Source organism: Chiloscyllium punctatum, chromosome 38 (genome assembly GCF_047496795.1).
Source record: "Chiloscyllium punctatum isolate Juve2018m chromosome 38, sChiPun1.3, whole genome shotgun sequence".
NCBI lineage: Eukaryota > Metazoa > Chordata > Chondrichthyes > Orectolobiformes > Hemiscylliidae > Chiloscyllium > Chiloscyllium punctatum.
The window spans coordinates 37,473,090-37,486,428 of NC_092776.1; the positions used below are offsets into that span (position 1 = coordinate 37,473,090).

A 13,339-nucleotide genomic window follows, 5' to 3' on the forward strand; every position below is an offset into this window, starting at 1 on the left:
GGCTGTCTGTGTGAAATTTGCACATTCTCCCTGTGTCTGGGTGCTCTAGTTTCCTCCTACAATCCACTGGTGTGCAGGTTAGGTGTATTGGCCATGCTAAATTGCCCAAAGTGTTCAGGGATGTGCAGATTAGGTGCCTTGAATGGGTCTGGGTGGATTATTCTTTGGAGGGTCAGTGTGGGCCTGTTGGGCTGAGGTCTTGTTTCCACACTGTAGTGATTCTGTGGTAAGCATTTAGATATTCATTTATGTTAAGGCACACAAGACTATGGCCAACTAATTAGAATAATTAAGCCTTTCACTTTTTTAATAGAACAAGTAAGTGGTTGTTTTTTTAGCAATGCAGACTAAATAGGTTGAAGGGCCTTTTTCTGTGCTGTACACCTCAATGACTCTGTGACCTCAATCGGAGCATACTGTCTAATTACTGACTTATACAAGTTCAGCATAACCTCCTTATTTTAGTACTGCATTACCCTTTTAGTAAAACCTAGGATTCTGTATGGTTTAAAAGCTGCTATTTCTATCTGTCCTTCCACCTTTAATGACAGACATAGACAGGTTTATCTGCCTCTACACTCTTTAGAGTCGTACTCTTTATGTTGTCCCGCCATTTTCTTTCCATCAAAATGTACCTCCTCGTACCTCTCTGCATTGACCTTCATCAGAAATGTAACTCATTGAATCCCTACAGTGTGGAAACAGGCCATTTGGCTCAACACCAACCCTCTGAGGAGCATCCCACCCAGACCCATTCCCCTACTCTGTTCTACATTTCCCTTGACGAACGAGCATCACCTACACATCCCTGAACACTATCGGCAATTTACCATGGCCAATTCACCTGACCTGCACATCTTTGGACTCTGGGAGGAAACTGGTGAACCCAAAAGAAATCCACACAGACATGGAGAGAATGTGCAAACACCACACAGTCGCCCAAGGCTGGAATTGAAAGCAGGTCCCAGGCGCTGTGAGACAGCAGTGCTAATCACTGAACCACCGTGCCCCACCCCCTCCCCCACCATGTGCTGTCCACACCAACTTACTAGTGTCCTTCTGCAGAAGGCAGACTACATATAACTGAAACTTTTCATGAGCTATTGCACATGCAAAAGATTCACTCTTTACATTGTAAGGGTTTAACTACAAGAAAGCAGACTGCATATGAGTGAGACTTCTTAATAGCCAGTAGACCTGGTCAGACTTCATCCCTTCCATTCTAGCGTTAACACTAATCGATTTCTTGGTTATGAATGAGCCAAGTTAGTGAAGAAGTTTATAAGCACTGATGTTTCCCCTGCAGGGATACTTCTCTTGTACATAGTTGCGGTTTTGAATATACGTGTTTTCTGCTTCTGGCTAATTAGATTGCACCCTTGAATGGAGTTCCAGCAGGCTGGTGTGTAAGCAAGTATTCATGACATGTTAATGAATGCAAGGCAAGTTGCCAGCAATGAAGCCTGACTAACCGGAAAGATTCAAAGAACTTAATATCAAAACTTTAACCTGCCTTTGGGACATTGTTGCCCTCCACACAATTAAGACCTCCCACCCAACCTTCTGAAAGGTCCAGCTGGGGCAGTAAAATTTCACCTCAAGCTATCATAGCAAGTCTATAATAATGTAACCTGTGTGAAATAGCGGTTCACACAACGTATTTCTGTTATCTGTGACAAATGTAATTTTATTGCTGTTAAAACTCAGCTATGTTGCATTATCATTTTCTTAATCATAATAATTTGTTCAACATTGCATTTTCTTCCATTTAATTTAGCAACATCCTCCAGTTGTCCGAATGCTCGTTTCCTCAAACAGATTTATTGTCTCCAGAGAGATTCGAGTAAACATAAATGTGGTCAACCTGCAATTTGTGACATCAGAAGAGTTGCCCAGTGTGATGGAAGGAATCTAAATAATGGTAAGTGATCATCCAGTTTATGTGCAAGGGACATGATTACCTTTGGCAGTAATGCGAAATGTCAACGCAGGGTCCAGATGTAAGGCATTGAAAACTAGTCACGTATGTATGCACATATATTCACTATTTAAAAATAATGATAAATAAGAGAGATTATATATTTTCATATTTTAGAATGGATTACTATAAAAGCAAAAGTAGTTAACTGCACCACAAGATGTTTTAGGAAATGAGTTGTACAGCAAATCAAAATGACATAAGTACAATAATGGTTGGAATTCCATTAATAGTGTGTTTGGCAATAATCTTGTTAAACATTGTGTTCTGCCTGACTCTGTACATTACACATTGGTAATAAATATTGTATTTCATTTTGTTCACAAACTGACCAATTGTTTCAGGGGTTTGAAAACTTTTTTTACAGAAATGAAAAGGGTGATCAGGTAATTTTTTTCTGCTGTATTGTTTGATGTTTATTTGGTGCATGGGAATAAATTTGAATGCTGGACTGACTGATATTTCACTCATTTATTTAAGTAATCCAGAAATTAGACAAGTTTAATTACTACAATATAATTCTTCACAGTCAGTTTTTCTCCCTGCATTTGGCTTTGACAATCCTCAGTGCTTAAAGAGATTAGTCTACTCTATTGTACTAATCCAGTTCTGAAGCGGGCTTTGGACTAATAAAACCTTAAAGTAGAGGTTTGATTTAAAAGCTGGCTATTGTAATCTTAAGTGCACAAGGCAATTATATAAATGATGATTCCAGATATTAATGTAAATTGTCAGGAATATTTGTAATATTAGTGCATAGCTGATTCACGTCCTCTTTCACAAGAGCCCATTTAACTACAACACTTCTGGTATTTATAAGTATGCTGAGTAATCTACACTGTAAAAGTAATTTATTTATTTTATTGTGATTTTTAAAATGTTGTACCAAGACAATTTAAGCATAAATGAATAAAGCAGTATGGTATAAAGAAATGAAATTATCTTGTTATTTTCTACCTGATATGCCTAATTATATCAACTCTGGAATAGATTATTAACTACTCTGACTTTTTATGTGGTCTGAATACAGTGGAAGTGAAAGTGAAGAAGGAAACCAAAGATCTTTCAGAAATTTTGCATTGGTATTTATTGTGGAAAAGGATATGGAAGATATAGACTGTTGGGAAATAAATGGTGACATCTTGCAAAATGTCCAAATTACAGAGGAGGAAGTGATGGATGTCGTGAAGTGAATAAAGGTGGATAAATCCCCAGGACCTGATCAGGTGTACCCTAGAACTCTGTGGGAAGCTAGGGAAGTAATTGCTGGGCCTCTTGCTGAGATATTTGTATCATCGATAGTCACAAGTGAGGTGCCTCCTTTGGAGGTTGGCTAATGTGGTGCCTCTGTTTAAGAAGGGTGGTAAGGACAAGTCAGGGAACTATAGACCAGTGAGCCTGACATTGGTGGTGGGCAAGTTGTTGGAGGGACTCCTGAGGGACAGGATGTACATGTATTTGGAAAGGCAAGGACTGATTAGGGAGAGTCAACATGGCTTTGTGTGTGGGAGATCATGTCTCACAAACTGGATTGAGTTTTTTGAAGAAGTAGCAAAGGGGATTGATGAGGGCAGAGCAGTAGATGTGATTTATATAGACTTCAGTAAGGCTTTCGACAAGGTTCCCCATAGGAGACTGGTCAGCAAAGTTAGATCTCACGGAATACAGGAAGAACTAGCCATTTGGATACAGAACTGGCTCAAAGGTAGAAGAGATAGGGTGGTGGTGGAGGGTTGTTTTTCAGACTGGAGGCCTGTGACCAGTGGAGTGCCACAAGGATCGATACTGGGCCCTCTACTTTTTGTCTTTTATATAAATGATTTGGATGCGAGTATAAGAGGTACAGTTAGTAAGTTTGCAGATTACACCAAAATTGAAGGTATAGTGGACAGCGAAGAGGGTTACCTCAGATTACAACAGGATCTTGACCAGATGGGCCAATGGGCTGAGAAGTGGCAGACAAAGTTTAGTTCAGATAAATGTGAGGTGCTCCATTTTGGGAAAGCAAATCTTAGCAGGACTTATACACTTAATGGTAAGTTCCTAGGGAGTGTTGCTGAACAAAGAGACCTTGGAGTGCAGGTTCATTGCTCCTTTAAAGTGGAGTCACAGGTAGATAGGACAGTGAAGGCGGCGTTTGGTATGCTTTCCTTTATTGGTCAGAGTATTGAGTACAGGAGTTGAGGGGTCATGTTGCAGCTGTACAGGACATTGGTTAGGCCACTGTTGGAATATTGCATGCAATTCTGGTCTCCTTCCTATCAGAAAGATGTTGTGAAACTTGAAAGGATTCAGAAAAGATTTACAAGGATGTTGCCAGGGTTGGAGGATTTGATCTATATTGAGAATCTGAACAGGCTGGGGCTGTTTTCCCTGAAGCGTTGGAGGCTGAGAGGTGACCTTATAGAGGTTTAAAAAATTATGAGGGGCATGGATAGGGTAAATAGACAAAGTCTTTTCCCTGGGGTCGGGGAGTCCAGAACTAGACGGCATAGGTTTAGGGTGAGAGGGAAAAGATATAAAAGAGACCTAAGGGGCAACTTTTTCACACAGACAGTGGTACGTGTATGGAATGAGTTGCCAGAGGAAGTGGTGGAGGCTGGTACAATTGCAACATTTAAGAGGCATTTGGATGGGTATATGAATAGGAAGGGTTTGGAGGGAAATGGACTGGGTGCTGGCAGGTGGGACTAGATTGGGTTGGGATATCTGGTCGGCATGGACAGATTGGATTGAAGGGTCTGTTTCCATGCTGTACATCTCTATGACCCTATGACTCTAAATGTACTATGTTTAGTTTTTAGTAGTTGCCTGCTCTAAACTGAATATTATTGGTGAAGCAGTGTAGTTGTGGGATATTTTTTGGTCTTATTTACCGAGACTTTAAGCATTGGTTTTGCTGAAAGCTCGGGTATAAATTTTACTGAAGGATTGGATGACGGGAACTGAATCTGGAGCCATGATCCTGTCACATCCACTCTCTCCCCCCAATCACTGCCACCCCATTTAACATATGGAAGATAACATTAATTTGGAAAGAGTCCTTTAGATTCTTCCTATATGATTTTCAGTCACTCCCCTTATGATATTTAACATTTAGACTGTGAAGACCAAATCTATCCTTATAATACTTTGAGAAGCTTTTGATTTCAGAAAATACTTTTAAGCATCTGAGTTAATGGAGTACTAAAATTGGAATAAGTAACTGAATCAAATGTATGTTATAATTCCAAATGTCTTTTATAAGCATTGTTTGTACTGGACATTTAATGTTTTTTAAGCTAAGCAATGCAAGGAAAGAATTTGAGTGAGTTTGGTTTTTAGTCTGGAAACTAGGATAGAATTTACCATTTGGATTGCGGTTGATTTGATAAATTCAAGAACGAAGATTCAGTTGCTGCAATCTCTTTGAATAACTTGAAGAATAGCACACAAGCTATGTAGATTGTAGAGAACCTTCAGCTAGTCTGAAGTCCAGTTGGGTTTAAAGTTCAAATTTGGCACATTCATAAATTGGGCAATAACAGATTGAATGTATTAACATCAATATGGTCTAAGGCATGACGAAACAGGTGATGGATATATTAATTGAGTTGATTGGATGTGAATTGGTTGTATAAATATCAGGAGCTAAGAATCAGTAGGGTAAAGCTTTCTTATAGCACTCTGGTAGTATCCCTACCCCTGGACTGAGAGTGCCACCTACCCCTGAGGTATCTAATAAAATCTCTGAATGGCTTGATTAGGAAAATAGCTTAAATTAAAACAAAATCAGCCAGGTGTGGGTTCTATGAAGTGTGGTTAACTGAAATAAACCTCTCACTACAAGTAGTGATTTGAATGCTGTTCAAAAACATTTATTTTCTAGTGTATGACATTGAACACTGATTATACTCCTCATTTAATATCCTTTTTCATTGACTTTGAACCTGCAACTGCCAGATTTTTGGCCCCATCAAAGTTGTATTTTATTGACTTTGTTTCGGAATGTTGTTGCAACACACAGGGATCATCTTTTCATTCTGCAACAAGGAGTAAACAATGTGTTGCTTTCTTTCAAATGAATCAATAAATTACTCTGAAGTATGAGGCTAAAGTTGAGGTTGAAGTTCTGATGCTATATAATAAAATATGTTGAGTGTTCATGAATAAATACATTTCTATGCATTTGGTGAGGAGAAAATAACAGATTTTATCAATACAAAATTAATTGCTGCTGGAAGCGTATTCATTATTTCTTTTCCTGATTCAAGTTATCTATATAAAAGAAACATTTGTAATTCATGGCTTTCCATAATTATTTTATTTTAAGATATTATTGCTCTATATTTTCTATTGTTATTGAAACACAAAGGACCAGCATTTTCAACTCAGTGCATTTGAGAAATTGTGTCTGAAGTGTGTTCAGGAAATGTGCTGGTAAAATCGAAGTTTACATGGTCACAAATAGCAATTGACAGAATCCCCCATATTTGGTAAGGGTTTTGGCCAGTTTTGTGGGTGTAGTCTAGTCGGAACTAATCAGTCTTGAGGCTGGGTAATAATCATGGAAACGCCAAAGGTAAGTGGCTTTGGGCATTATTCACTTATGTTTAAGATTCTTCAATCTTTGCACAGGTTTGGTCCAATTCCAACTGATTGTTATTACTGATGCAAATGGACAGAAACTTTGCTCCCTAAATATTGAAGCAAAATGCTGTAGTACACGTTGGTTTATTTTGAAATCAAAATTGCCATTAATGAGTGCAGAGAATTACCCACAGGAAGCAGACTCTGCAAATGACAGACAACTTGGTCACATTAAATAATGGAAAGTATTTCCATCTGAATCCACATGTTTAATGAAGGAGAGCATTCATTCCTAAATAATATCAGAAAGAACTATCTGACGACTGATGAGCACATTTCAAAGGTTCAGCTACCAGCCTTGACTTTTGGTTGCGAGTTTTGGAGAATCAGAGTTTATGGACCAAAATCTGCCTTCTATTAAAAGAAATAAAAGGAAAATTTATGTGTAATACATTTACAACTTCCCAACCTGCACAGCTGCTGAGCAAGATCTCCGGCCACTTAAAAACACAGAAAATTCTGGTGCCACATTTCCTGGGTGCAGTAATAATTTCCATTCCTTATGCTGTTATAGGACCGAAGAAATGTTAAAAAAGGAAAGCAAATAAAAAAGAAAATTCAGCTCATTAACTAAAACAAAACCAATGCATTAAACAAAGCTGTCGATTCATCAGAATTTGCGCATTGGCAGGCATGAACAAAGAATGAGTTATTTACACCCAATTAGAATGGGCAATATATTCAGAAAAGCATTCAATGTTTTAATAGCCTAAAAGGTATTAAAATGTAACAGGTTACAACAGGTGAAGTAGCTAATAAGATAATAAAGAAGGTATACAAAGAAAGCGATGTCAAATCACAAGGAGGAGCCATTGTTTGAAATGCATGGCAGATTTCATGAGTAAAGTTTGCCAAACCTTTGTTTAATGCATTGGTTTTGTTTTAGTTAATGAGCTGAATTTTATTTTTTATTTGCTTTCCTTTTTTAAAGTTTCTTCGGTCCTATAACAGCATAAGGAATGGAAATTATTACTGCACCCAGGAAATGTGGCACCAGAATTTTCTGTGTTTTTCAAAATCATGGAAGTGCTAATTTCACTACCAGAGTCGTTATTAGACCTGTTATTTTTCTTCACCTTCATTATTATTGCATGAACAAGTTGTTTTTCATAAGGAGATAGTTGTGAATAAAAAGTGATGACATTTGGGATTGAAAAGCAGCATGGGTTTATTTGAGCAAGTGTCAAATATCTGAATTAGAAATAAGTTCTGAAATAGGTTCTTAATGGATTTAAATTGTCCAATTATAATGTGCTCTTCAAAACCTTTATTTGATCCTGCTCATCCAGTTTATTTTGTATTGATTTTCTGTCTTTTATCTGTATTTTGTTGTGCTGACAATTAGAATGCATGTTGGGAGATATTAATTTTTACACTGACATTCATATTTTCTGCTCATGCCGGTTTTTGAGACCCTGATTGTATCACAACAAATTGTGTTTTTTTTTACTTTATGGGGCATACCTTATTGAAAAGCCTATTCTGTATTGATCTGGGTATCAGCCTGAGGTGTACTTACTAAATGAAGGGTCTCACATAAGATACATTAGAAATTAAGAAATTGATCTTTTGCACTGCAGCAAAATTGCAACTCGTCATTCTGCTTTAGTACCAAGCAGAGTGAAATTCCTGAAATATCTGGGAGAGAAATTGACACGTGACCATTTTCCAAATGGTAAAAAATAGCAGAATCAATTTCCAGACAAGAAGTTTGTTTGCAGCAAGTGTTTGAAGCTAGCAGATTTGGTTCAGTTTGAGCTTTGAGCGTAGCTATAGACACTGTGATGCGCCAGGAAGAGGTTAAATTATCTAGGTTAATTGTACCAAGAGAGAGTCACACCACTGAGGATAGGGTCTTTTGATTTTGTCAGTGGTCGGAGGCAGGAGGTTGTGACTCTGCATGAAGCATTCTGGATTAGTGGTGCTGGAAAAGCACAGCAGTTCAGGCAGCATCTGAGGAGCAGCGAAATCGACGGTTCGGGCAAAGGCCGTTCATCAGGAATAAAGGCAGAGAGCCTGAAGCGTGGAGAGATAAGCTAGAGGAAGGTGGTGTGGGGAGAAAGTAGCATAGAGTACAATGGGTGAGTGGGGGAGGGGATGAAGGTTATAGGTCAGGGAGGAGGGTTGAGTGGATAGGTGGAAAAGAAGATAGACAGGTAGGACAAGTCATGGGGATAGTGCTGAGCTGGAACTTTGGAACTGGGGTGAGGTGGGGGAAGGGGAAATGAGGAAACTGTTGAAGTCCATATTGATGCCCTGAGGTTGAAGTGTTCCGAGGCGGAAGATGAGGCGTTCTTTCTCCAGGCGTCGGGTGGTGAGGGAGCGGCGGTGAAGGAGGCCCAGGACCTCCATGTCCTCGGCAGAGTGGGAGGGGGAATTGAAATGTCGGGCCACAGGGCGGTGTGGTTGATTGGTGCAGGTGTCCCAGAGATGTTCCCTAAAGCACTCTGCTAGGAGGCATCCAGTCTCCCCAATGTAGAGGAGACTGCATTGGGAGCAACGGATACAGTAAATGATATTGGTGGATATGCAGATAAAACTTTGACGGATGTGCAAGGCTCCTTTAGGGCCTTGGATGGAGGTGAGGCAGGAGGTGTGGGCACAGGTTTTGCAATTCCTGCGGTGGCAGGGGAAGGTGCCAAGACTGGAGGGTGGGTTGTAGGGGGGTGTGGACCTGACCAGGTAGTCACAGAGGGAACGGTCTTTGCGGAAGGCGGAAAGAGGTGGGGAGAGAAATATATACTTGGTAGTGCGGTCTGTTTGGAGGTGGCGGAAATGTCAGCGGATGATTTGGTTTATGCGAAGGTTGGTAGGGTGGAAGTTAAGCACCAGGGGCGTTCTGTCCTTGTTACGGTTGGAGGGGTGGGGTCAGAAGGTGGAGGTGAGGGATGTGGACGAGATGTGTTGGAGGGCATCTTTAATCACGTGGGAAGGGAAATTGCGGTCTCTAAAGAAGGAGGCCATCTGGTGTGTTTTGTGGTGGAGCTGGTCCTCCTGGGAGCAGATACGGCAGAGGCAGAGGAATTGGGAATACGGGATGGCATTTTTGCAAGAGCTAGGGTGGGATTTGTAAAAAATGTCAGTGTCAAGTCGGTCGTCATTAATGGAGATGGAGAGGTCCAGGAAGGGGAGGGAGGTGTCAGAGATGGTCCAGGTAAATTTAAGGTCCAAACCCCTCTGCATGAAGCAGGTAAGGGGACTCTGAGGGTAGGAGTAGATGAGTGTCAGCCTCAGCAATTGTCCAATAGATTTGAGGTTCTCTCAATCTGTTTTTTTAGTTAGTCGTGGAACATGAGTATTGCTGGTTGGGCCAGCATTTCTTGTCCATCCTTGTTACCATTGAGAAGGTAGTGATACTGAAGGAACGGTGATATAATTCCAAGTCAGGATAGTAAATGGCTTGGAACTGCCCTCGTCCTTCTAGATGGAAGTGAGTAGGTGCTATCTAAGAGTCTTTGGTGAATTTCTGTATTGTATCTTGTACCAGGTGGAAGGCATGGTAGGAAAATTCAGATGACACCTTAATAGATAGTAAAGTATGTTGTATAGAGGTGAGAAGGTGATTGCAGTTGGATATAAGTAGGTTCAGTGGGTAGGCAAAATCTAGTAAATGCAGTATATTGTGGGAAAATGTGAAGTCATTTACTTTGGCAGGAAGATTGAGAAAGGAGATACAGAGGGAATTAGATATTAAAGTGCATGAGTCATGAATGGTTAGTATGTGGGTACAGCGCATAATCAAGGTTGATAGAATGCTCTCATGTTTTTTGAGTGGAATTGGAGATAAAAGTAGGGATGACATGCTTCAATTGTGCAAGGTGAGACAATGTCTCAAAGACAGTATGTGCTTTTGGTCTTTTTGAAGGAAAGATGTAAATGTACTGGAAGCAGTTCAGAGGTGGTTTATTAGGCTGATACCTGGATTAAGTAGATACCTCATGAAGATCATTTGGAAAGTCTGTGCGCCTTTTCACTGGAGAAGAGTGAGAGGTGGCTTGGTTGAAATGTATAAGATCTTGAATGGTCTTATAAGATCTTGAATGGTCGATGTGGAAAGGATGTTTTGTTTTGAGGATCAGTCCAGATCTAAAGAACACAGTTTTAAAATTAAGGATTGTCACTCCAAACACAGCTGAGTAGACTTATTTTTTTTCTTGCAGAAGGTCATGCAAACTTGGAACCCTCTGCCTCAGAAGGTGATGTAAGCAGAATCATTAAACATTGTAAAGACAGAAATAGATTGAAGAAATAGATTGAAGTTCTTCAGAAGCTTTGTAACTCAGGTTGTGGATGTGCTTGTTGACTTGTTCGCAGAGCTGGTAAATTTGTTTGCAGATGTTTCATCACCATACTAGGTAACATCGTCAGTGCGCCTTTGGTGAAGTGTTGGTGTTCTGTCCTGCTTGCAATTTTTGTGTCCCAATTTGCTGAGGTGACATATAAATGGTGCTGAGATGATCATTTCCAGGTTTGTTTCTTATTGGTTGGTATATGGGGTGATCATTTCCAGGTTTGTTTCTTATTGGTTGGTAGATGGGTGATCATTTCCAGGTTTGTTTCTTATTGGTTGGTATATGGGGTCTAACTCTATACGTTTGTTAATGGAGTTCTGGTTTGAGTGCCAAGCCTCCAGGAATTCCCGTGCATGTCTTTATTTGGCCTGTCCTAGGATGGAAACGTTGCTCCAGTCAAATTGGTGTCCTTCTTTGATTGTGTGTATGGACACGAGTAATAGTTGATATAGTTACCCTGAAAATCTACACAAGGCGGTGAAATTAATAAAACCGATTGATTGTTTCATTACCAAAAAATGAAGCCAGAGGGATCCAAGACAGCCCATTTCTTTGAACTTCCCAAGGCAGTCAAACCAGACATCCCCCTCAGACCAATGGTTTCACTTCTGGGTACACCAACATTCAGACTAGCAAAAGAATTACAACAAGAGAGTTGATAAACAGCTCAACCCACGCCATCTATTCCACCCAAGAATTTCGCAGCATCATCAAGGACATCAGAATAGATGAAGACAATATGATGATCTTCGTCAACATGACTGCACTATTTACCTCCGTCAACATCTCCCTAGCCAAGGAAACACTAGCCTTGCTATTAGGCAGACCGGTAATGCAGACACCCTGCACCACCAATGCCATCAGTCAGGACAGCACCCTCAAAATAATGGATCTGTGCCTAACCACCCACTTCACCTTCAACAGCCACGTATACAGACCAATCAATGGAATACCTATGGGATCACCAATATCAGGATTAATATCGGAATCTGTAATGCAAAGATTAAAATTGACAGCCCTAACCAGTATCTCACCTAAATTTTGGATCCACCCTATGGATGACACCTTTGTCATTATCAAATGTACTCAACTGGAAGAAATCCATCAACTCATAAACAACATCGTGACCAGCATAAAATTCACCAAGAAAGAAGAGAACAATGACTGACTTCCCTTCCTGGATATAGTGGTTGAATGCAAGGCCAACGGTGAGCCCCAGACCAGTGTATACAGGAAGGCCAGCCATGTAGATCAAATACTCAACTACAACAGCACCCCAAACACCCACAAACAGAGCTGCTTTAGAACATTGTTCAAGCAAGCCGCAACACACTGCAGTACCCCAGAATGGCACAAAGTCAAAGAAGAACACCTGTATGGCATCTTCAAAAACAACCATTACCCAAATAGCATAGTCCACCGGTCCCTACACAACAGACCACAACACAAAAACACAACATGTCTGGATATACTGGTCACCCTCGCATGCATCAAGGACATCAGAGATCACCACCAGACCTCTCTGACCCCTAGCTATCATGATAGCCCACAAACCAACAAACACACTGCGACAGCTACTGACAAGTACAAAGGATCCCATACCCACAACTAACAGAACCAACGTTATATACAAGATGCCATGTAAAGACTGCCACAATCAATTTAATAGGGCAACCAGAAGAAAACTAGCCATCGGGGTACTCGACCATCGAACAGCTATGATCAACTATCACTTGTGTCCATACACACGGACAAAGAAGGACACCAATTTGACTACGTATCCATCCTAGGACAGAGACATGCACAGGAATTCCCAGAGGCCTGGCACTTGACCCAGAACTCCATTAACAAACACATAGAGTTAGACCCCATATACCAACCATCAAGACACAAACCTGGAAATGACACCACCCATCTCAACAAACCGTGACACATAAATAGCAAGTGGGACAGAATACCAACACTTCACTGGAGGTGCACTGATGATGTTGCCAAGTACAGTGATGAAATGTCTGCAAACAAATTTACCAGATGAGCGAACAAGTCAACAACCACAGTAATAGATCCTTATCAGGCAAGGCCATCAAATGTCATTGGGGGTAGATAGAAATAAGGAATTTGAAACAAATCTGCTGTGATTCTATTGAATAGTGGAGCAGGCTTGAAGGGCTGATTGGTCTACTGCTGCTCCAAGATTATATGTTCTAAAGTCGTTCACTTCAAGAATGTCTGAAATACTTGCGACCCCATTGTGGCTTGGATAATATTCAGGCATCGCTGTTGCTTGACTTTGTCTTTTCGGAGACTTTTGGAGGAAAACAATGGTATTCAGTAGACCTGGAACAGTTCTTTTTTCAGAAAACATAGCAACCCTAAAGCAGACTTCTGAGGGCTATCACCAAAATGAGTCAAATATAGTTTGTAAACTAAACATTATGCA

The 13,339-nt window shown here is 40.4% G+C and overlaps 1 protein-coding gene across 3 annotated transcripts in view; it reads left to right on the top strand.

Annotated features, from left to right (window-relative positions):
- tcerg1l (transcription elongation regulator 1 like) overlaps nucleotides 1-13,339 on the top strand; it is a 739,617-nt gene that overhangs the window by 155,203 nt on the left and 571,075 nt on the right. For all 3 annotated transcript variants that reach the window (XM_072557635.1, XM_072557638.1, XM_072557637.1), the window contains exon 6: nucleotides 1,778-1,921. In XM_072557635.1, the coding sequence (XP_072413736.1) occupies nucleotides 1,778-1,921 (144 nt within the window). The remainder of the gene's footprint in view (nucleotides 1-1,777; nucleotides 1,922-13,339) is intronic.